Source organism: Vipera berus (genome assembly GCF_964194415.1).
Source record: "Vipera berus genome assembly, chromosome: 1".
Taxonomy (NCBI): domain Eukaryota; kingdom Metazoa; phylum Chordata; class Lepidosauria; order Squamata; family Viperidae; genus Vipera; species Vipera berus.
Window position 1 is genome coordinate 175,896,094 of NC_138202.1, and position 23,267 is coordinate 175,919,360.

The 23,267-nt window shown below is 41.4% G+C and overlaps 1 protein-coding gene across 1 annotated transcript in view; it reads right to left on the reverse strand.

The window, feature by feature from the left end:
- Window positions 1-23,071, reverse strand: part of LOC308675802 (cation channel sperm-associated targeting subunit tau-like) — a gene marked incomplete at its 3' end in the record, with an annotated part of 28,659 nt that extends 5,588 nt beyond the window's left edge. The window contains exons 1-6 of the mRNA XM_081341352.1: window positions 21,167-23,071; window positions 16,893-16,979; window positions 15,885-15,936; window positions 13,901-14,049; window positions 11,618-11,740; window positions 3,675-3,719 (exon numbers count right to left, since the gene is read on the reverse strand). Coding sequence (XP_081197478.1) covers window positions 3,675-3,719; window positions 11,618-11,740; window positions 13,901-14,049; window positions 15,885-15,936; window positions 16,893-16,979; window positions 21,167-21,466 — 756 coding nt within the window. The 5' untranslated portion in view covers window positions 21,467-23,071. The remainder of the gene's footprint in view (window positions 1-3,674; window positions 3,720-11,617; window positions 11,741-13,900; window positions 14,050-15,884; window positions 15,937-16,892; window positions 16,980-21,166) is intronic.
- Between the last annotated feature and the right edge of the window lie 196 nt (window positions 23,072-23,267).

Genomic DNA, 23,267 nt, shown 5'->3' on the forward strand with positions numbered 1-23,267 from the left:
TTTCCTCCCATCGCTCTCCTCTCTGTCTGCTTCGGTTTGACCACCTTGATTGATCCTGTCTTCTTTCGCTGTCCCTCATCCACTGCCATAGTTGTCGGCCCTGGGACTCCTTTGTCCTCTGTGCCCTCCTTCCCCACCTTCCTTGCTTGTACTTGGCTATCCTATACCATATCTGGGCTTCCCTTCGACTCTCTCCCTTCCGTGATCCCTGCAAGTAGCCACCTGCCCCAATCCACTGGCACGTATGGCTTTCCTCCAATGTCTTATCTGCCGATCTTTCTCCGATCCCTGGGCTAGCCACCCCAATGCACCTGGCGTATTTATATGCCGCCCCTGCTTTCCACTATCTGATCTAGTCAATTTGCTGTCCTCGGCCATTCTTCGTGTGCTGGCGTGTCCGCTGTCCTCCCCTCACTCCATCCACCTCCGATCATCGGGAGTTGTTACAGGATTATTTCTTGCCTGTTCTTGCCTTCTTACCTCCAACCTCGGTGGAGTGTTGTGCCTCAGATCTTTCTTCCATTGTTTGGGCCACCCAACTTTGATCTCTTGGCTTCTCTCCTTCTTACTGTGTGCAGACTTTTTTGTTGCTATTGAGGGCACCTTAATGCTTGGTAGGCAGGTGGCAATTCTATGTGGCGATTAATTGCAAATTTATCCAACAACCAGGCCTCCTTGAGCAGCCGGCCTCCTTTGGAGGTGTCTTGGGCAATGGTCTGCGCCCCCGCAAAGTCGAAGGAGTGGTCATTATCAATCATATGTGTCCATACCTGTGAGTATTGCTCCTGCCTTTTGACAGCCAGCCTATGTTCGTGGATTCTGCTCTTTAGTTGTTTGACTGTCTCTCCAATGTAACTACATTGGCAGTCCTTGCACCTCACTCTATAGACCACTGATGACTTTTCTTCTTCAGGTAGCTGCTCTTTGGGGTGCATCACCTTGGCATGGAGTGTCTGGTTGGGCGTGTGCCATGTTAATATTGTGTGGCGCCAATATTCTGGCCCTCGCCTCCAACACTCCATTGACGTATGGAATCTTCATCCAAGTTGTATTCGCCAAGCCATTTTGTGTCCTATGGGGCACCTGGTGCCTACTGCTGGGTAGCCATTACGCCTGCATACTCAATACAGATGAGCACGTTCCTTGTCCTTGGTTTCCCTTGTGCTACAGTGTGTGTCTATACGTTTAAACAATGTTCGAATGCAGGCGATCTTATGGGCTGCTGGGTGATTACTCTTATAATGTAGCATCCTATCTGTATGTGGCCCTTTCCGGTAAACGGACGTAAATATGCCTGGGATTTGTATTTTTTAAATTATTAGGGATATCTATATATCTACAGTATATCTATATCTATCTATCTATCTACCTATTGTCTGAGATCAGTCTTTATTAAAAAATCTCTTATTCTATTAGGTCCTACACATCTGTACTAAAGAAAGCATAAGAATTCATACTAAGCTTTTAAATCTGCTATTTTATACCAATTTCATTTGCAGACAAGGAAGAAAAAAGTGAAATATTTCCTTAGATTGAAATAAACTAGATTTCTTGACAACAATATGCTAATTTCTATCTTCTGTTGATATAGGCCTGAATTTATTATGTGGATTTATATACTATAGTTCATAAACTAACCTTTGTTATGTCAACTACACAAATGGAGCTTACAAAATGTACATGTACAGTGGGACAAAAAAGTATTTAGTCAGCCACCAATTGTGCAAGTTCTCCCACTTAAAAAGATGAGAGAGGCCTGTAATTTTCATCATAGGTATACCTCAACTATGAGAGACAAAATGGGGGGAAAGAATCCAGGAAATCACATTGTAGGATTTCTAATGAATTAATTCGTACATTCCTCGGTAAAATAAGTATTTGGTCACCTACAAACAAGCAAGATTTCTGGCTCTCACAGACCTGTAACTTCTTCTTTAAGAGGCTCCTCTGTCCTCCACTCGTTACCTGTATGAATGGCACCTGGTTGAACTTGTTATCAGTATAAAAGACACCAGTCCACAACCTCAAACAGTCACACTCCAAACTCCACTATGGCCAAGACCAAAGAGCTGTCGAAGGACACCAGAAACAAAATTGTAGACCTGCACCATGCTGGGAAGACTGAATTTGCAATAGGCAAGCAGCTTGGTGTGAAGAAATCAACTGTGGGAGCAATTATTAGAAAATGGAAGACATACAAGACCACTGATAATCTCCCTCGTTCTGGGGCTCCACGCAAGATCTCACCCCGTGGGGTCAAAATGATCACAAGAACGGTGAGCAAAAATCCCAGAACCACACGGGGGGACCTAGTGAATGACCTGCAGAGAGCTGGGACCAAAGTAACAAAGGCTACCATCAGTAACACACTACGCCGCCAGGGACTCAAATCCTGCAGTGCCAGACGTGTCCCCCTGCTTAAGCCAGTACATGTCTGAGCCCGTCTGAAGTTTGCTAGAGAGCATTTAGATCAGGGGTGTCAAACTCAATTTCATTGAGGGCTGCATCAGCATTGTGGTTGCCCTCAGGGGGCCGGGTGGGTGTGGCCAGGGTGGGTGTGGCCTACTGGGTGGGCGTGGCTAGAGTGCGTATGGCCTACTGGGTGGGCATGGCCAGCTCTACATCGTTCGCATCAAGGGTGCCTATGGGGGCCTGGGCAGGAGTGGGACAGATCTGAGGGTCTCTGGCAGAAGGAGGGTCTCTGGGCCAGGGCCAAGGCAGTGGGGGCCGTTCCCTCACTGTTTCCAGGATGGCTTCACGGGCCGCATGAAACCACTTTGCGGGCCTGATCCGGCCCCCGGGCCTTGTGTTTGACATGTCTGATTTAGATGATCCAGAACAGGATTGGGAGAATGTCATATGGTCAGATGAAACCAAAGTAGAACTTTTTGGTAAAAACTCAATTCGTCGTGTTTGGAGGAGAAAGAATGCTGAGTTGCATCCAAAGAACACCATACCTACTGTGAAGCATGGGGGTGGAAACATCATGCTTTGGGGCTGTTTTTCTGCAAAGGGACCAGGACGACTGATCCGTGTAAAGGAAAGAATGAATGAAGATGAAACGTGGCTGGGTCTTTCAGCATGACAATGATCCCAAACACACCGCCCGGGCAACGAAGGAGTGGCTTCGTAAGAAGCTTTTCAAGGTCCTGGAGTGGCCTAGCCAGTCTCCAGATCTCAACCCCATAGAAAACCTTTGGAGGGAGTTGAAAGTCCGTTTTGCCCAGCGACAACCCCAAAACATCACTGCTCTAGAGGAGATCTGCATGGAGGAATGGGCCAAAATACCAGCAAGTGTGTGTGCAAACCTTGTGAAGACTTACAGAAAACGTTTGACCTCTGTCATTGCCAACAAAGGGTATATAACAAAGTATTGAGATGAACTTTTGTTATTGACCAAATATTTATTTTCCACCATAATTTGCAAATAAATTCATTAGAAATCCTACAATGTGATTTCCTGGATTCTTTCCCCCCATTTTGTCTCTCATAGTTGAGGTATACCTATGATGAAAATTACAGGCCCCTCTCATCTTTTTAAGTGGGAGAACTTGCACAATTGGTGGCTGACTAAATTCTTTTTTGTCCTACTGTATGTGGTAACAATAAAAAGAGAACTGTTTACATGTAAATTCAATGTTCTTTTAAAATTATTTTTTTAAAAAAAGGCTCACCATGTTTCTAATCCTCATAGGGCATGTTTCAGTGAAGGATTGCTTCTAAATATGGGGGCAAAACAAAAATTTAAGTTACTTTTCTGTCGTTACATATTGTTTATTTCATAAAAGCAATTCAGCTTTAAAATTTCAAAGAAGAGTTTAGAAAATGCATGAAATTACAACAGTGAATTGGATTCATCCACCATGTTAAACCAGAATCAAACCATGTTGCAGCTTAATGGGAAGTGTTAACCCAACTGGTATAAGTAAACACCAGATTTGATTTTGATCCTTAGCGTTTTGTCAGTTATGAACTAGTATTAATTACACAAAAGCTTTGAGGCCTTGAGAATGGAATGGATACTTTCTGTAGTAGAATGTTAATTTGGTTTATTATTATTACAGGACTAAGTTTTTTTTGTTCTTATCATTATAGAATCATTTTAAAAATCTTATTACAGAATGAGCAGCCCAGTAAAAATAAATAACATTGGGGGAAAAACTCAAGAGAACATAGCAAAGTTCCTCCACTATCTTATCCCATGTGACACAGGTCTTTAATTATCTTCCAGCCACATAACTTCCAAGTCTGAAAGAGTGTCACTTGCCACTGACTGAAGATCGGGAATAAAGTAGTAAAAATATAAGACTGTGCCCAACTTCTTTAGCAATTAATGGTTGGCCTTGAAAGGGGCTTCCAGTTGCCCATACTACAAAAGCTCAGCCCAACATCAGTAAATAGTGGAGGAAGATAGCCAATCAGGCATGGAGGAGGTGAAATCAAAACAGTTTGCTGGAGTGAGCAACAATACTCTGAAGCTACTAAAGGTAAATAATAAGTAGCAGAGCTTTACAGCCTCACAAGCCTTCCAAAAATACAGGCCAGGTCTTTAATATTTACTATATCTTGTGTTTATTTACAGATGGATTGAATCACCTTCATAGGTATGTAGGAAATTGGTTTACTATGTAGGAATTTCAATATTATCATCCTACAAGGGGGTGTGAGTTACAGTATAAGATGGATGGTAATGAGAAATTACTAAAAAGGTTAACAAAGAATTTGCTTGTTTTCCTTAATAGCAGTATCCTTACATGTACATTTTTCTCCAAAAATCACAATATGAGACGTGGTACCACATCAACTTATGAAGCAGGCAAACTTTAAAAAGGCAAAGTGAAATCTCAGCTGTTTGAGACTTCAAGGTGAACAGACTGACAATAATTTTTTGACCATTTGTAGTAATAGAGTTACTACAGCCAATTAACCTTAATCCTGTAAAAAGCAAAGAAGGAACTTTGGATCACTGAAAGACAGCTGAATTTATGAGAGTACAATGGTGCACTTAAGCAAACACTGGCTAGTTATGTTCTCCTACAATATACATATTGTAAAGTTTTAATTAGAACCATTAGAAAAGTTAAATAGTTCGAGATAATTTTGTGGAAAATTTCTATGGGCACATACAGTAACTCAGTTTATAGAAAGATACAGAATTTGAATGGAATTAGAAGAATAATATAGTTAATCTAATACTAGGAGATTAATAGTTATTCTTCACTAATATGAGTAAAGCTGAACCTTGGCAGAAGCTTTCTGGTAATATCACAATTTAGGCACCAGGTAACTGGCTCACATTTAAGACTGGATGAAGTGTCATGCAGTCATGTGATTGTGATTTGTTATGTTTTTTTGCCAATTTCCAGTAAAATATGTCCACTGAGGAAGGTGAATTTGCTTAACAACCATGTGCTTTGTTTAATGACCATTTGATTTGCCTAACAACCACAGTGACTCATGACAATCATAAAAATGGTCATAAAATTGGGTCCAGTCACATGGTGACCCAACTTATCATTACCATGACTAATGATCAGTGTTCCAATCCCTATTGGAGTTGTAAGTTGAGGTTACCTGTACTGTATAGCATCTTTAACTATAGCCTTGGCTTAGTTGTAACTTTGTGAACCTGACTTGGTTAATAGATTATGGTCTGTTGCCTGCATCACCTTGTTCAGGAAACAGAAAACTCCTGAGAATACTACTGATAGCCAAGAAAACAAATAGATCACACTACAAATCAATCCAGAGTTTGCACTCCAAGTACAAATAACCAGGCTCAAATTATTATATTTTGGATACATTATATGAAGATTTAAGTTTCTTAAGAAATCTATCAGGAAGGTAGAAGGAAAAGGAATAAGAGTTTTAACTCAGTTAAAACAGGTGATAGCACACCACTGGAAGACCTGAAAGGGCAGATTGGGGGCAGATTGTCCCAGAGGAAGTCTATTTAGCTGCTGTGATTCAACATTGACTTAAGGATACATAATCAAATAAAAGTCAAAGATTCAGATCTAAACCTTTATTTCAGTCATTGGGCAGCATAGCAGTATACAATCAACCCAACAGACTGTTATTAGAACAGTCAAAATCAGAAACACAGGACTGAAATATGAGCTGTCAGGTAGCCAAATAAGAAAAAAAAGTTTCCTCCAATACTATCAAGATTAAAATAATGGCTATTGTTATTCTAATTCCCTTTAAATCTACATGCCTATAAATTTGTGTTTAGACCTTAGTCCTAAGAGATGTAAACAGAGAAGAAAGGCTTAAATCTAAAATTTCCATTTTATGAAGCTGGAGGCGCAATCACTTTAGTAGTAATATAAAGAAATTTGGCAGTCTCAAAAAAGATAGGCTCTAATAGATAAGAGATGTGTTTAAAGTAAATCAGTATGCTTTGTGTTATGTACGGGGATGAATGAAACAAAAGCTGCGGCTCACTGACTCCCATCAGGTGGCACTGTACTATGTCGGGATTGGCTGGATAGAGCACGGCGGGAAAACCAAATAAAGGGATTGGCTGCGAGCATACCTGGCCAGGTATATAAGGGGCACCAGTAACCTCTATTGTTCCGTTCAGTACTCCCACTAATAAAGAGCTGCCATGCTGAACCTTTTGTCCGTCATATTGCCATGCGGCCGAGAACCCACTACACAATAGTGGCGACGAAGGTGGGATCCTGTTTCTCCTGAGGAGCTGAAGTCACTAAGGATCAGAGGAAAGAGGCATCTTTCCCCGAACCATCTACGGCCAGCCAAGCGAGCGCTTGCAGTCAAAGCGGAGAAACAGGACACAACATGGCGCAATTCGGACAGGTTCCGCCGTTCGACACCCGTCACCCTGAGAGATGGGCTTCACACCTGAGCCAGGTAGAAGCGTTCCTGCGGGCTAACCGGATCACCGACAACACTCAAAAAGCAGCAGCCCTGACCTGTTTGAGTGGCCCAGCGATCCACGATCTGGATGTTAACCTGTGAACGCCGACGGAGATCGAGAATGCGTCATACAAGGACATCGTAGAGAAGTTGAACAACCACTTTAAGCCGCGAATGTCTGAACTGGCTTGGCGAGATCAGTTCGAGCAGTGGTGCCAACGGCCAGGTAAGTCGGCTTCTGAATTTATCGCAGCCCTGCGGGAAGCCGCTCACCTGTGCAAATTTAGCAACCTAGAAGAAAGGCTGCAAGATCGCATGGTGTGGGCTTCAGGACAAATGGCTGCAGCAGCGACTGTATGCCCGGCTGACTATCGCACTCCAAGATGCTCAGGATGAGATCTTGGCCAGCGAAGCCGCCAGTGGAGCAGTCAATGTGACCAAGCCCAACCCAGCAGCCCAGCGGGTTCCATTCATTCCGGAGAGGCTGCAAACGGCAAAAGCAGGGGCACGTTGGAGGAGGCTGAGATTGATGCAATACTTCAAAAGCAAGGAAGACATCACACGCGGCACGACAACAATGGAAGCCAGTAGAAGCCCACAATGGCCAACAAATATACCAAATGTACCGGCTGCAGCTGCAGAGAAACCGTCCAAAAGTGTGCCAGTTGCAGAGGAAATCATCTGAGAGCGACCTGCAAATTCTGAACCGCAAAGTGCCGGTCCTGCAGCAAGATGGGGCACATCGCAGCCGTCTGCCGGAATCGCACGTGGGACAGCCTGTATGAACTTCAATTGATGGACGCGTGGCCAAAAGGTACTGAGTCCCCTCAGCTCACCTCTACCAATTTTTTTGAGAGTAGGAAGACCGTGTCTCACACAGAGATCCACCAGTTGCTAACACCAAAAATCAAATTAGAGGTCTGCTTGCAAGGTGTACCTTGCAAGATGGAACTCAACTCTGGGTCCACAGTCTCCATAATTTCTTATGAGACATATAAAGCAGTTTGCAGCCGGAGCAAACGGTGGGCTCCATTGAAGCCCACCAGCATTCAGTTATCCAATTTCCAGCATGCCCCTATTAAGGTCAGGGGAAAGGCCACCATGTTAGTGGGGTTCAAGGAGTTCCAGGGTCCCTTGGACGTCCTGGTAGCCGAGGGCAGGAGAACCAGTTTAGTAGGGCTGAATTGGTTTGGGGCTCTGGGAATAGGGATCTCAGGGATCCATAACACTTCCCAGTCCAAAAGCCTCGAATCCGTCTGCAAAACGTTTGCAGACGTATTCGATGGCAAGCTTGGTAAATATGCAGGGCCCCCCATTAAATTTAAGCTGAACCCTAATGTCCTTCCCATGAGAATTAAGGCGCGAAGAGTCCCCTTCGCTCTCAAGCACAAGATTGAGAGCGAATTGGACAAATTAGTGGACCAGGGGGTGTTAGAACCAGTAGAAGGGGGAGAGTGGGAGACTCCAATACTCACCCCACTTAAAGCTAATGGAGAGGTTAGAATTTGTGCGGATTATAAGGCCACGGTGAACCGGGCCCTGAATCCACACGCTTACCCGGTTCCGACGGTAAGGCACGTCCTCTCCTCACTCCAGGGCGGCGCCATCTTTGCCAAGCTCGATCTGGCACAAGCGTATCAGCAACTCCAGGTTACCAGGGAAATGGCAGACGCTCAGACAATTGTTACACACAGAGGAGCCTTCAGAGTTAACCGTTTGTAGTTCGGTGTCTCTGTAGCTCCTGGAATATTTCAGGAGGTGATAGAGAGGACTCTGAAGGGCATACCTGAAGTATGCCCTTACTTTGATGATGTCCTTATCGCTGGAGATTCTGAAGAGGTCCTGGCTGACAGGCTGCAGGCTGTTTTAAGCAGATTCCGCTCTGCAGGGTTAAAACTAAAAAAGGATAAATGCAGCATTGGAGTGGCATCCACTGAGTTCCTGGGGTTTAGAATTGATGCCAAAGGAATTCACCCTACTGATTCCAAGGTAAGAGCAATTAAGATGGCTCCAACTCCTAAAAATAAAGCTGAATTGCAAGCTTTCCTGGGGTTACTTAATTTTTATCATGCTTTCTTGCCCCACAAAGCAGCAATTGCTGAGCCTTTACACAGGCTCTTAGACAAGAAAACTCCATGGAATTGGACCAAGGTCCACGAGCATAGTTTCCAAAATCTAAAAGACCTATTGTCCTATAATTCAACTGTCACACACTTTATAGAAAACAAACCCATCTGCATCGCATGTGATGCATCCCCCTATGGAGTGGGTGCGGTCCTAAGTCACATGGAGGACAACGGGGAGCAGAGACCCATTGCTTATTACTCCCGAACACTGTTAAGGGCAGAGAGGAACTACGCCCAAATAGATTAAGGAGGCTCTGGCAATAGTGACGGGAGTCAAAAAATTTCATGACTACTTATATGGCAGGGAATTCACTATTTTCATGGATCATAAGCCGCTGCTGGGGTTGTTCACGACTGACAAACCCCACAAATCCTATCCCCCAGGATGCTGAGGTGGTCCATGTTCCTATCTGCATACTCGTGTAAACTGGTACACAAACCAGGAAAGAACATGGGCCATGCGGATGGATTAAGCAGGTTACCAGTAGCCACTGCAGAGCCGGATCCAGCACCTGCTGAACAGATAATGGCCATCCAGGATCTACCAGAATGTCCGCTCCACGCTAAGGACATTGCTGCTGGTACCACAGCTGACAAGGTCATGAGCAGGGTACAGGCATGGGTAGCTTCAGGGTGGCAAGAGAAGAGTCCAGGCCCAGAATTTCAGGCATTCTTAATGAGGAGGCATGAGTTGTCTTATAAGGGATGCCTATTGTGGGGGAGCACGGTCATAATTCCTGAGAAACTTAGGGATAGAGTTTTACAGTCACTGCATGAGGGACACCCTGGCATAGTCAGGATGAAGGCGTTAGCCAGGAGTTACTTGTGGTGGCCTGGCCTTGATAAGGCTATAGAGGAACCGGGATGTTACACATACCAAAGGTCAAGGCCAGAACAGCCGTACGCACTGGTACACAAGTGGGAGGTGACACACAAACCGTGGTCTAGAGTACACATTGATGATGCGGGCCCTTTTCAAGGTCAGATTTTCCTAGTGGTAGTTGACAGCTACTCAAAATGGCTAGAGGTAGTACCAGTTACTAGCATGACCACGGCCAAGACGGTCCAGGTGCTCAGGGAATTCTTTGCTATGCATGGCCTGCCTGATGTGATAGTTTCAGATAATGGCCCGCAATTCACATCTGCTGATTTCCAGGGTTTCACGAGGACCAACTTGATTAGACACGTCACCTCCGCGCCCTTCCACCCGTCATCCAACGGGCAAACAGAATGTATGGTGAGGACGACCAAGGACGCATTAAGATGCATCATCAGTGGAGACTGGCACCAAGGGTTGGCCCAATTCCTTCTTGCACAACATACCACACCGTGTACAACCACTGGTAAGAGTCCTGCAGAACTGCATTGGGGCAGACGGCTCATCACTAAGTTGGACAGACTCCACCCGGACAGAGTGGCCACAGAGGCGAAACAACCCTTCCCCACCAGGGAACTACACACTGGCAATCTGGTTTGGGTCAGAAACTATGGGCCGGGACATGTGTGGATTCAGGGGGTGGTGGTTGATAGAATGGGGCCTTTGTCTTACATTGTAGAGGTGGAGGGGGCCGTCAGGTCAGACGACACATAGACCAAATCAGGAAGCGGGCTCCTGAAAGGTCACAGGTTGACCGGCCCACCCAACCAAAAACAATGGGTTCTGGAATGGAGGAAGATCTCACGGACACTGAACTGATACCAAAGAGTTCGGGCAGGGCTGAACAACAACAAGAACAACAGGCCCTGGCCCACCAGGACAATGTGGTCGTTAAGCACCAGAGCCAGGACTCAATTTATAACGAGGCTGTCCAGGAAGGGGAGCAACCCCTGAGACGGTCACCCAGGGTTCATAGGCCACCTGCCTATTTGGAGGACTATGTAAGGACGTAAGGAAGGTCTTGACGTGTCTAATCATCACTAGTGAAATATGTGTTTAGGAAAAAATTGTTTATTGTTTGTTATTATGGGGGGAAGGGGTGTTATGTACGGGGATGAATGAAACAAAAGCTGCGGCTCACTGACTCCATCAGGTGGCGCTGTACTATGTCGAGATTGGCTGGATAGCGCGCGGCGGGAAAACCAAATAAAGGGATTGGCCGCGAGCATACCTGGCCAGGTATATAAGGGGCATCGGTAACCTCTATTGTTCCGTTCAGTACTCCCACTAATAAAGAGCTGCCATGCCGAACCTTTTGTCCATCATATTGCCATGCGGCCGAGAACCCACTACACAATAGTTTGGGTATTTTATCAAACAAGGGAAAATAAAAGAGATTCTACTATCCTTATAAAATTAGCAATGCAAAAGCATAGCAGATTCTCCATTGTTTATATCACATGGACCTAATCAAAAGTTGGAAGTCTGAACCAAACTGAAGGAAAAAATAATAATCTTGTGCTTTAAAACTTGACAGAAAAAATATGAGATTTGTAGGAAATTGTTAAAAAAATGACATGCAATTAAAAGCACTATATAGTACTTGTATCAACTATCATTATGAAAAAACAACTGCAAGTTAATTTCTCCAAAGCCACTTAACAGAATATATGCTTTACAACGCTTTGTCTTGCAGCATAATTATGTGGAACAGCTTTTATATTAAACTTACCTGAATAACTTCATAAAGGTGCATAGTTACATTCCCAAACAGCCTTGGAAAGTCTTTTGGACCTTCAAAGCCCACCAACTCTAAAACAATCCTATTCCTAGGATCACTTTTCTGCTTTGGAACCTGAAAATCAATATGTAGCAAACATATTTACTATGAAAAAACAAAAAGAAAACATGCATCAATAATTTGACAACCACCTGTTCTTGGAGCTCCCTTTGGGCTTCTACTTAAAAAAAGTTTTTAAGAACCTCTGTCTTTTCTCTAGTTATAGGTTGTTGGTTTTTGATCAAAAAAGCAATGTGCAGTGACACTTCAGGGAACTGTTTTCTCCATAATCCAGTCTCCCTAAAAAGGGGGAAGAAGAAAGGGTGTGCAGCATTTGGGAGAAATTCTGTTGTCCACAACTCGAGTAAGTTTTGGTTTATCAGGTGTAGAGAAATATTGATGACTGTTCTCAAGTAGTTAGTTCAACTTTGTCTAGGCAGGAGCTAAAGAATTAGGTAGGGCTGTGCTTTTGAACTCCGTAACTGTAAAGGTGAAGAATGGATAAAAATCTGCATATCATTCTCGCAAAAGCTGGTGGGTGCCAACCGTAAAGGAAAAAAATGGGGGATTCAATTGTGGAAGACTTATATAGTCATAAATATCCACAGTCAAAATGTCAATACCACTGCAAAGTTATATACTACTCATATATTGTTCTAGCATATTATAGTATTACAGTATTGTTCAGATCAGTGCTTTTTTTGTGAAAGAAAAAGGTGCCAGAACTCACACGTCATACAACCCGCCTTGCCTACCATACAAGGTTCCATCCAAAAAAGGTGCCGGAACTCCGTTCTGAGCGTTCTATGACAAAAAAAGCCCTGGTTCAGATAATTCTTTACTACCTTCCCTGAAAGTAAGGCCTACCCCCAAAATAATCCCTAGCTTGATTTTTTGGGGTGGGCCTAATATAAGCCCTAACCCAAAAATAAGCCCTGGTTTTGGGGTGAAGCACACACTTAAAAATCAAGCTAAGGTGGGGGTGGGGTGTGTGGATGTGCCCTGCACTCACTTACCTTGCAGCCAGGCCTCTCCTCGCCGGCCCACTTCTGAGGCATTTTCTGCAGCCAGGCCTGCATTTCTTGGTCCTGAAGGCTTGTGCAGCCAAGAACCAAGCTATAGATTCAATCCATAGCTCAGTTCTGCAAGACATCTGCAGCCGAGGACTGAGCTATGGATTGAATCAGTATTCGACTGCATAGGCCTTCCGGAAAGACGTGACTGAAAAGTGCAAGCTGGAATGCAGTTGCAGAATGAAGCTGTTCCTTCAGCCCCAGAAGAAGTGGACAGGCTGAGCTGGGCTGTCGGTGCCAGAGGTAAGACATCCCCCCAAAATAAGACCTGGTACCTCTTGGAGACAAAAAAAAGACCTGATCTTATTTTGGGGGAAACACAGTATTAGCTAAAGGCAAAGTTATTTTTTTCATATAGGTATTTAATAGAGCACTATACTAGTCACCAAGATCCTCCTGTAATTATTCAATAGAAATCCTGTTTAGTAAACTGCCTAGCAACATTAATTATTCCTCCCTCCATTTGAGGATATGAATTAGATGAACGGATTATCTGGACCAGCTGAATAGATTCACAGTTGCCCACAATCTGATTTCTTCTTTATTTCTATAATGAAATATCACTATATCACTGGGCAGTCTCATATTCATTAGATATTTCTGCAATACTTCCCAGGTTCTTACCATTAGCCAAACTGGCCAAAGCTAGTCCAAATTAAAACCCAGTGTATAAGGGGGAGGGGAGGAGATAAAAATGACAAATACTGTAGATGTTATGATGCGACAAAGTACGATCTATGACTGATGAACTTGTGTATGAAACTGGAGTGCAAATAGGGTCAATTTGACATCTTGTCATCACACTGCAATTTCCATGTTGTTATTGCAATTAGTAATGCCCATATTCAGGGCATGAGGGTGTCTTCCTATTATAGTAGCATTTAAAAAGAAGAAGAAGAAAAAAGTAACACCTTCGATTTACAGGAACATAAATTTGTAGTGGAGCAATTGAAAAAAATCTCTTCAAATAATAATTAATGGGTTAATTAATTATTAATTATTTTCATTTACTATGAAAAAATGCATGTCACCAGATTTGCTACCAAGCTATATGTAGAAGTATGTAGATTTTCATATAAAGTATTTTATGGCTGATGGAAAAGATAATTGTATAAAAAAGAATAAACATGTAAACATACAAGAAAAGAATAAACAAACATACCTTTACAGAAAAATATCTCACGTCTCCAAAATAGATTGTATTCATCTTCCTGGTTCTGAAGTGTGCTCTGTACATTTGGGGGTTTGTGCATTTCATGATTTTATCAATACTAATACGAATCAATAAGTACGTGTCACGTTTAACATTGACTGTGAGAGCTCAATGTTAAGGAAGCAGACCTTTCTGGTCAGAAAATTACAGTAAAGCAAGATGACTACGCAAGATTCTTAGAAGATTTCAGAGCATGCTATAATTAGATTAGATAATTAGATTTCTATATATGACAGGACCTGAAAACTTGGCTCTTCGAGCTGTCTGGCCCAGACTGAGGGGTTTTAATTTTAATTGGGTTTTAGTTTTAAATTTTGGGGACTTGAATTAATTAATTGTTTTAACTGATTTTAATTTTTGTATGTTATGCTTTTAATTTTCCCTGTAAACCGCCCTGAGTCCTACGGGAATAGGGCGGTATATAAATTTAATAAAATAAATAAATATATATATTCAATTCTGACTTACAGGAATGTAGAATACAGTCTAAAAAGAAAACAAATAGATGTTTTAATCTGATTTCTAGTGTTATGTGGCGCAGCATGTAAGGAGTATTTCCAAATTTGGTTTAAACAATAGCTGTATTCACAGATCATACTAAGTACTAAGCTATGGTTTATTGAACAAGCCAGAAACCTAGGACTGTCGTGGTGTATCTGGTCTTTGAAAATCCAGAGAAAAAATCTACCTTGGCAGAAAAGAGAAATAGAAAACTTTAATACTTTGCTGCTATCTCTCATTGTCTGCATTGATTGTCTGCTGCCTTAAACAAACCATTGTCAGTCTTTTCAAATAAGAAAGCTGAATGAAGTAAATTCCTGGTTTGTTGCCCTGCACATTTTGGATTAACAAGAAGTTTTGACAAGGTGCTAAATAATCTAGGAAACTACAAAAAACACAATCGGAATCAGCCATGGTTGTGATTAATGACCAACAAACCTAGTTTAAAACTAAAACATGGGTTACTTAATGTATATTAAGGAATTAAACTACTGATGTTTGAAAGGAAGCAACAGGACTACTACTATTTTTAAGTACTGTCAGAAGAATAATTTGGGGTTCCAACTTGAGCTGGAGTTGCGCAAGAATAAATAAAAATTAGAACCAGATAGCTGTGAGGAAAGAAGAAATATTTATTCCTAAAAGCAAAATGTTTGCCTTTGGGGCAGCTGCAAAAAAATGGGGTACAGCGATGCAGTTTAAATAAGAGAGCTTGTCCTGGGTGTAGAAGTGTCTACATGTTGATTCTTAGGGTGACACTTGAGGTGCATGGATGTCTGTAGGTATGTGTCATCTATGATGTTTATTCTTGTGAAAATGCAGTTCTGCTGGGAGATATAATTTAATTATTTGTCTTTACAGACCTTCTTAGATATATGGATTAGGTCTGGGTCTTTTATTTTGGGGTTTGAGGAAGTCTGAGTAAAAGATTCCCCCCCCCATTTGCTATTTTTATTTGATTAATTTAGTTTCAGCTTGACTCAACTATCTAGTGGAGACGCTGATTCTTAGCTCATTGTGTTTTAAAGGAAGATAGAAACAGTATAAAGAATAAAATATATTTTGATATAAAATTTCTCACAGTACATTAAACAAGAGCCTATGTAATATTTTTTGAAGACCGGGGAAAAACTTGAATTTTGCAGGAAAATACACTATCTACATGTCTATTTATCAAAGCTGTTTTTAAAAAAATGCCTCAAATGTATTCTGTATTCACTATAATGTTGTGAGCTTGTCAACAATGATATGTATAATTTATAGTCTAATCTTGATTGCCTTTCAGGTAGATATATCCTGCTGCTTCTATTGCACCATGTGTCTAGAACTACAACAACATTGATACCATATTCATGAACTTCTCACATCATGTCTAGTTCTAAGAAAGTGTAGTTGTTATTCAGCTATTATACAAGCAACTGAAAAAAGATACATTTGGAGGTGAAATCTTTGCACTGTTTCACATTAATTGCCAGCAAACCTGCCTGTTGAAATAGTAAATATCTAATTACCATTATATTCATTTCATTATAAAATCACATACAAACCTGAAAAGTGTATTTAACTGTCAGCATTTTGAGTTGAGAAATTGCTACTGTAGTTAGTACTGTACTATCAAAATACCAGCATATGGTCTGAGCCTATTTAGCATACATGAGAATATTTTGACTTAGAATCATAGGGTTGGAAGTCTCCTTGTCCAACCCTCTGTGAGGGCAGGAATCCTCATACTATCTCAAATAGGTGTCCAATGTTTTCCTGAAAACCTCACAGCTTCAAGAGCCCAGCTTAATAGTTCACTGCTTAATAGTTTTTATGGCCAGAAACCCCTTCCTTATTTCAAGACGTGCTGTACCAGAACATACAGATCATAAGGGAATACTAAGACTGCAGTACATTATATCTCCATCATAGGCAGATATGCTAAGATAGTATATGGAACAATACAGCCTTGTTTGGGTTGACTCAATTCCTGGGGCTTTGGACACATTGTGCAGTTTTCTTGGCAACTTTGCAGAAGTGGTTTGCCACTGCCACCTTCAGGGTTATGTTTTAGACTTCACACATTGGTTTCTAATTGTGATATTCGCATATGCAGGTATTGGGAGGCCTGACTCTGCAGAACTTTTTACAGAACTCACTAGTCTCCTGGCTTCTAGCCTGGTGCCTTAACCAATAAACCAAACTGGGTTTTTTGAACCCAAACAAAATTAGCTAAGTGCTGCCAGTTGCTGAGATCCAATGCACAGGCCACCAATGTTTGTAATTAATTCTAGCATATAAGTTTAAAAATTTTAGGACAAGAATAGGTTTCTACAACAGATGTGATGTTTCACAATGACATCTCCCATTAGTCATTAAAATATATTTGCAATCTTAAAGCAGCTGATTAGCAATAAAATGCAATACATTACAATGAAACAAAGCTTTAATTACATACCACGTCACCACAAGGAATTAAATTATGGGTGTCAGCAGACATGTGAATTGTTGAATCTTCATTTATCTTCTGATTTTTCATCAACATCTATGAAAAAAGGTAAATTAGGCTCTGTAAGCTGGACAAATCATAGTTATTAGAACCTGAAAACAAAACGTAACAAGGAAAAGTGCTAAAAATCAGGCTGAAAAGCCATGACTTGTAAGGAAACTCCTTGCAGCTTGTCCATCATTATGCATCTGGATTTTCATGCTGAACGTGATTCTCAAAAGAGAGAATGCAGTTTGCGTTGATGAAACATTTTATCACACGTGCAGTACATTTGGCCTTCCTGTCACCAAGGTGTGAAAGCTACAGTACGTGCTGTTGCAGGAACAGCACATTATTATTAAAAGATTCCTTAATTCCTCTAAAGCAAACATGTCAAACTCGCAATGTCAAGTGATGTCGTGCAACGTATCGGGACTGTTTTGCCATTGCCGGCAATGGGGTGGGTGTGGCTTCCGTGTGACGCGGCCAGCCTGCGGGCCAGCAGTTTGACACCCCTGCAAAGCATAAAGAATCTTCATTGCCTTCCTAGCAGAACAAAATCCAGAGGTGCTTTGAATAACACTTCTGGATTTTGTTCTGCTGGGAATAACCTGCTTCATAGAGGCCAATCACACTGCCTCTTTGTTTCAACAAAAAGAATTGGATGAGATCCATGGTGCATAGCTCTTGTTTGAGGTGAATCAAAGTCATCTTAGATAGGCCTGGTAGATAATGCAATTAAAATATCAGCCAAGTATACTGCAGGAAAAAAGAATCAATTTCATGTTAGGGACCACAAGGCCATCCCCAAAAAGTACTCCCCCAAAAGTACTAATTCATAATTCTCTATACAAATATATGGAATAATTACAGTTCTAATACTGGAAACCTTTTAATTATTGCACTTTAAAAAGGATAAAAAAAGATGTGCAACCAGAATATGGAATGTGAGAAGTATGAACTAAGGAATACTTCAATTTATCGAAGTGCAATAGGAAAATAGGAAAAGGAAGTCCATTAAATTGAATGTTTTAGGAATAAACAAATTAAGGCTGGACGATCTAGCTACATGCTTAAATTGGAATATGATTGGCTATATAATTCAGGCATGAGACCGTACAAAGGAAAGAAATATCAGTGCAAGAACACAGCTAAATATATGGCTGGCAAAACCCAGTAAACTAGGGGTCCCCAACCTCCAGTCCATGGACTGGTACCAGGCCATGGCATGCCAGCAACCAGGCCACACCAACAAGCAAAGCCCCATATGCAGGATGCAAGCAGCACACAAAACCACGCCCCCTCCGGTCCGCAGAAAAACCTCCCTCCACGTAACCGGTCCCTGGTGCCCAAAAGCTGGGGACCTCTGCAGTAAACAGTAGAATAATATCTATTAGATTAAGGGAATATCCAGTGAATATTCTGTGTATAATCTAGTTTTCCTTAGATGACTTATCTTCTAATATATTGAGAGAGAGAGTGAGAGAGATTAATAGTTTTTCAAATATTTATTCCAGTTTTAATGCTTTCTGAGATGGTGAAAAACTAGAATCGTTGCCATACTTTTCACTTAGCTGAGTTTTAAACGGGAGCCATAAGGAACATAGCTTTTTTCCAGATTGTAAATTGCCCAAATGCAGTAGTTTATTTTTCTGTTTTCATCATCATTTCTCAAACATCCAAACTAAAGTACATTTTAAGAATAAATGCTTTATTTAACTATCAGGTATTGTCAATGGAGAATACTACTACATGATAGAAGCAAATATATGATTGGTAATAAGTTGTGCTGAGCAATTTGTATATGTTATTAAGATGCTTAATCTGTACGCAAATTGTTGGCAATTTACACTTGCAATATATTATAAAAGCTATTTAATAACGGTTCTAAAGAAATTACATAGGTCAATCAGATGAATTAAATAGTTTCAGGAAGTGCTCTAAGAATGAATAAAGATTAATGTAAAGGAACCAAATAAAGGACACTTTCCTCCCCACTAAATCTATCATAATAACACATAAAAAAGAATAAATTCTCATAAATCTCTTAACCTTCAAGCCAACTCTCTAGAAATTAGTGACTTTAATATAAATCAAATTGAATTAGAGTTTCTAATTCTAGGGATGAATACATCTAAGCCAACAGATCCACACAAGAATATCACTTACAAATAAAAAAAACCCAAGAAAATCTGACCATGAATAAGAAATGCTCATTCAATAGCATGTAATCAGTTCTGGCATTTATGCTGAGAATAGAACATTAAATGTAGCCTCAGAAAAACATTTCTGTACTCACTGATATAGAGATAGATAAAAACAGTTCAAATAAATAATTAAAAAGGTACTTCTGGGTCATCCCAGAATTTGGCACATTTGTAATCCAAGGTGCATAATTAGAAAAGCTGCGAATTAGACATTTTGTGTCTACCAGTCAAATCCTGGGAAAGAAAGTTTACCTCATAATAGAAGCCAGCATTCTAGCTCAGGGAAAACCAAGTCTCAGCTAGGATGGAATGCTGGACTGTGGAAATTCTGCTTCCGTTCAACACAGCCCTATTCTCACCTTCTCAAGCAGGCTGGCTGAATGCAAGAAGGGAGCAGGTTTGTGTTCTTTAGTTAGTCCTTAATTGGAGTGTGGGAAATGACAACTGTACAATGGAAATGCTGTACACTGGCAGCCCTTGCTGTACATTGGTAGTCCCTCCCTTTGAATAGGGACTGTTTCTCTTTTGATATGTATATTGTGATGATGTGATTAGAATATGGTCATACCTGCTCAATTTTTACTTATTTTATCTTATAAAAAGTATGTGAGCAGTAACCCAGAATGCACTGAACTTACCTACTGAAGGCAAAAGCATGTTGGTGTACATTTAAATTGTATTAGAATCTGAGAAAGGGGATTCTCTTTTTTTTCCAACAGTATTCATCTGTGCTTCTAGAGTCTACATTTCAGCTACAAGAAAAAATTAATCCAGAATAGAATTCTGGAGCTGGTTTTGCATGGAATCTAAAATTTTGGGAAGATCATAATTAGAAATTCACTTGGTCCTCTACTTATTGAATCGTCACTATAGAGTGCACTTGCTCTAAAGGCATGAGGAAACAATGCATTAGCCAAGCATCTCGCAGAAAACTATGAAACAAAGCTTACTTTATTCTGATTAAAAAACCACATAAAATTGTCCTTTCCACTAACCCAGGCTTTTCCGCTATGATGCTCTGCAGTTTGATAATACTACAGCTCCCAGAATTCCAGTGTCTCCCAGCCTGGAATCCTGGGAGTTGTATTCTCATCCATTCATCAGCCCTCCAATGGGGGAAAGTTCAACTACAGGTAGTCCTCGGCTTACATGTTGTCTAGATCCATTAGTAATTCAGTGATCTATATTAACTTCTTCAGTCTAGATCACAGGTCTGCAACCTGCGGCTCCGGGGCCACATGGGGCTCTTTCAGCTGTCTCCTGCGGCTCCCAGTCCTCTGCCATGTGTAGTCCAAAAAACAGGGATTAAAAAAGTTCAACCAATCAATTCAAATATGCAGGGTAGGTGCATATCTCACCTTGGCTCCACTCTTCAGTCAAACCCTGTTCTGCGCATGTACACACATGTGCACACATTTTTTTGCGGCTCCCAGTTTTTCCTTTTGTGAGGGAACCAGTTCCGAGTGGCTCTTTCACTGTTTCAGGTTGCTGACCCCTGGTCTAGATCCAATATTACACCATCAAAAAGGTCATCCTTTGCAACCTTTTGATAAGCAAAATCAATGGGGAAGCCAGATTCACTTAACAACCATGTTACTAATTTAATAACTACAGTGATTCACTTAACAACTGTGGCAAGAAAAGTTGCAAAATGGGGCAAAATTCACTTAACAAATGTTTCACTTAGCAACAGAAATTTGGGGCTCAACTGTGGTGGTAAGTTGACGACTACCTGTAGAATGAAGTGGCAAGCTTAAAGAAAACAGATTAACTTATAATTGTAGTCATAACTGTTATAAAGAAGAGGTGGGAAACCTTTTTTTCCCCCCTTTGTTGCACTTTCAATTTCTTTTCCTGTTTCTTACTCGACAGCAGTTTGCATTAGTTTTTAATCTTCCTTTCAAAAACTTTTTAATATTTTAAAAAGGTCAACTGCGTTCAGAGGCCGAGCGAAGATAAACCCGGTGCCAAAAAGAGACAAGTCCTCGGCCTGGCACGTCAGTCCCGACCCGGGAAGCCCCGCGCTGAGTACCGCACCTTGAGGAGGGAGCGAGCCTTCTCCCCTTTGAGCTTGTCCGTGGAGGAGGCGGCGAGGGGGGAGGAGGAGGAGGAGCTGATGCCGCGCAGGCCGAGGATGGTCGACACCGAGAAGTGCGACATACCCGAATCTCCTTCCGTCGAGCCTCGGGTGGTGGTGCTGGTGGTGCTGCGGACGCGTGAGGAACTGGTGGAAGAGGGCCCCTCCTCCGCCGAGTCCAGCAGCGGCAACGGGACATTGGGACGCAGCGGCGGCAGCTCCACGCCAATGCTTATCTTGCGGCGCCCAGGCGCCGCCATGGCGAGAGCGGCTGGAGCTTGCGACTCGGGCTCGGGCTCAGGCGTCGGCTGCTCGGGAGGCTGCCGACCGCGTCCTTTTCACATCTCCTGCCTCACCGGGAGAGCCTTCGGGCGAGAGGCGGAGAATTTCTGGCGAGCCGCCTGCTCCTCGCTCTCGGCTTTCTTGCCCTCCCCTTTCCCGCTCAGGCGTCGTCACAATTTGGATCGCTTGGCGGCGGCGGCGGACGCCCGGAGTTGTTATTAAAACCCACATCCCCTGCCCTGGCTGAAGACGTTGATCTTTCGCGCCTGTTGGTGTTGGGAAATAACCTAGCCGCAACTTGGTAAGATTTTACTGAAACTAGGATTTCGGGTTGCACTCAGAAGAGCGCCATAGTGGTTAACCTGATAAACAAGAACCCCAAATCGGAGCCTTCCTTTAAGTTGCCCTTTTGCAAGTAGTAGACTGGATACTCATTGGAAGCTCATGGCTAATAGATATTTACTGATAGATAGATCGATCATTCTGCCAAATGCCTTTTAAAGTTTTTTGACTTCATGCCCTCAATCTATAGGGTTGGCCTCATTCTTATGGCATACTAAACCACAATCTAGGGGGCGAAAGCCCTAATAAGCAGGCATATACATAGAATGAAGGCTACTGCTAAGCTTGTAAGCCGCCCTGAGTCTTCGGAGAAGGGCGGGATATAAATGGAATTAAAATAAAATAAAATAAAAAATAACTAACCACATTAAGGCTCAAGCAGAACGGGGTAAGACCAACTTATCATAGTGAAGTATGGTGTCATGAAGCATTTCCTTACCTGTCGTGTATATTGTTGTACATTGCAAGAATTGCATTATGATCCCATGGATAACGTACGATTCAGTATATTAAAAATATTTTTATATTTGTTACTTTGGATTGATTTAGTTTATAATTTAGAACATTTGTGGAAGTATTTTTCAGAAGTTTCTATATGGAGATCATGTATAATGAATGGAATGCCCTTGAATTAGTGGAATAAGCAAAATTTATTTCTTAAATCTTCAACCTGTGGCTTCTGAATTTTCTTTTTGTGATACTTGAAGCTAATTATACCTGCCAAAAATCAATACTGATTTCTTACTATTCCAAGGTGGAAATTAAAGGGAAATATTTGGTAATGTAAATCTTACAAGATGCTTCAAATATTTTTAAAAACCCACGGCACAATCCAGGCCGTTTTGCATTATGTCCCCTATTCCATTTTTTTTCAATAGATTGTTTATTCCTATTTTAGGATGTAAAATGAGCTATCTTTTAGCATGCTCTCTGAATAGTTGGTTTCAATATTTAAAGATAATACTGTCTGTCCATAATTGAAGAAAAGCAATCTAACTTGACAAAAGTCCTAAAATTAATAATGTATATGCACACATATCTTTCAAAAAAATGGGGAAATTATGGAAAATTCCTTTTTAAAAATCCTGAAAATCCTAAAGAATGCCTTTTAAAATTCATAGTATCACTTTTAAATGAATTTGAACTTTTAAGACACTCTAACCTGCACAATATTGAAAGGATAACTTTTTATAAAATGTCTATAATGTTTTTATGCTTCTGCTGTAATCTAGTCTTCATGTATGTACTACTAAAACTCTTGTTCTGGTAATCTTTAACTGGGTGAATTGTGCATCACAGGGTACAGTTTTTGAACCAGAAATTTCAAATTGACTAGCTTCCAGAATGTGATCAAAATTTGGGACCCATGACTACTGTAGAATTGAAATCTGGCAAATGTTACAAAATATTTTATGAAATAAAAATTAAAAGTTTATG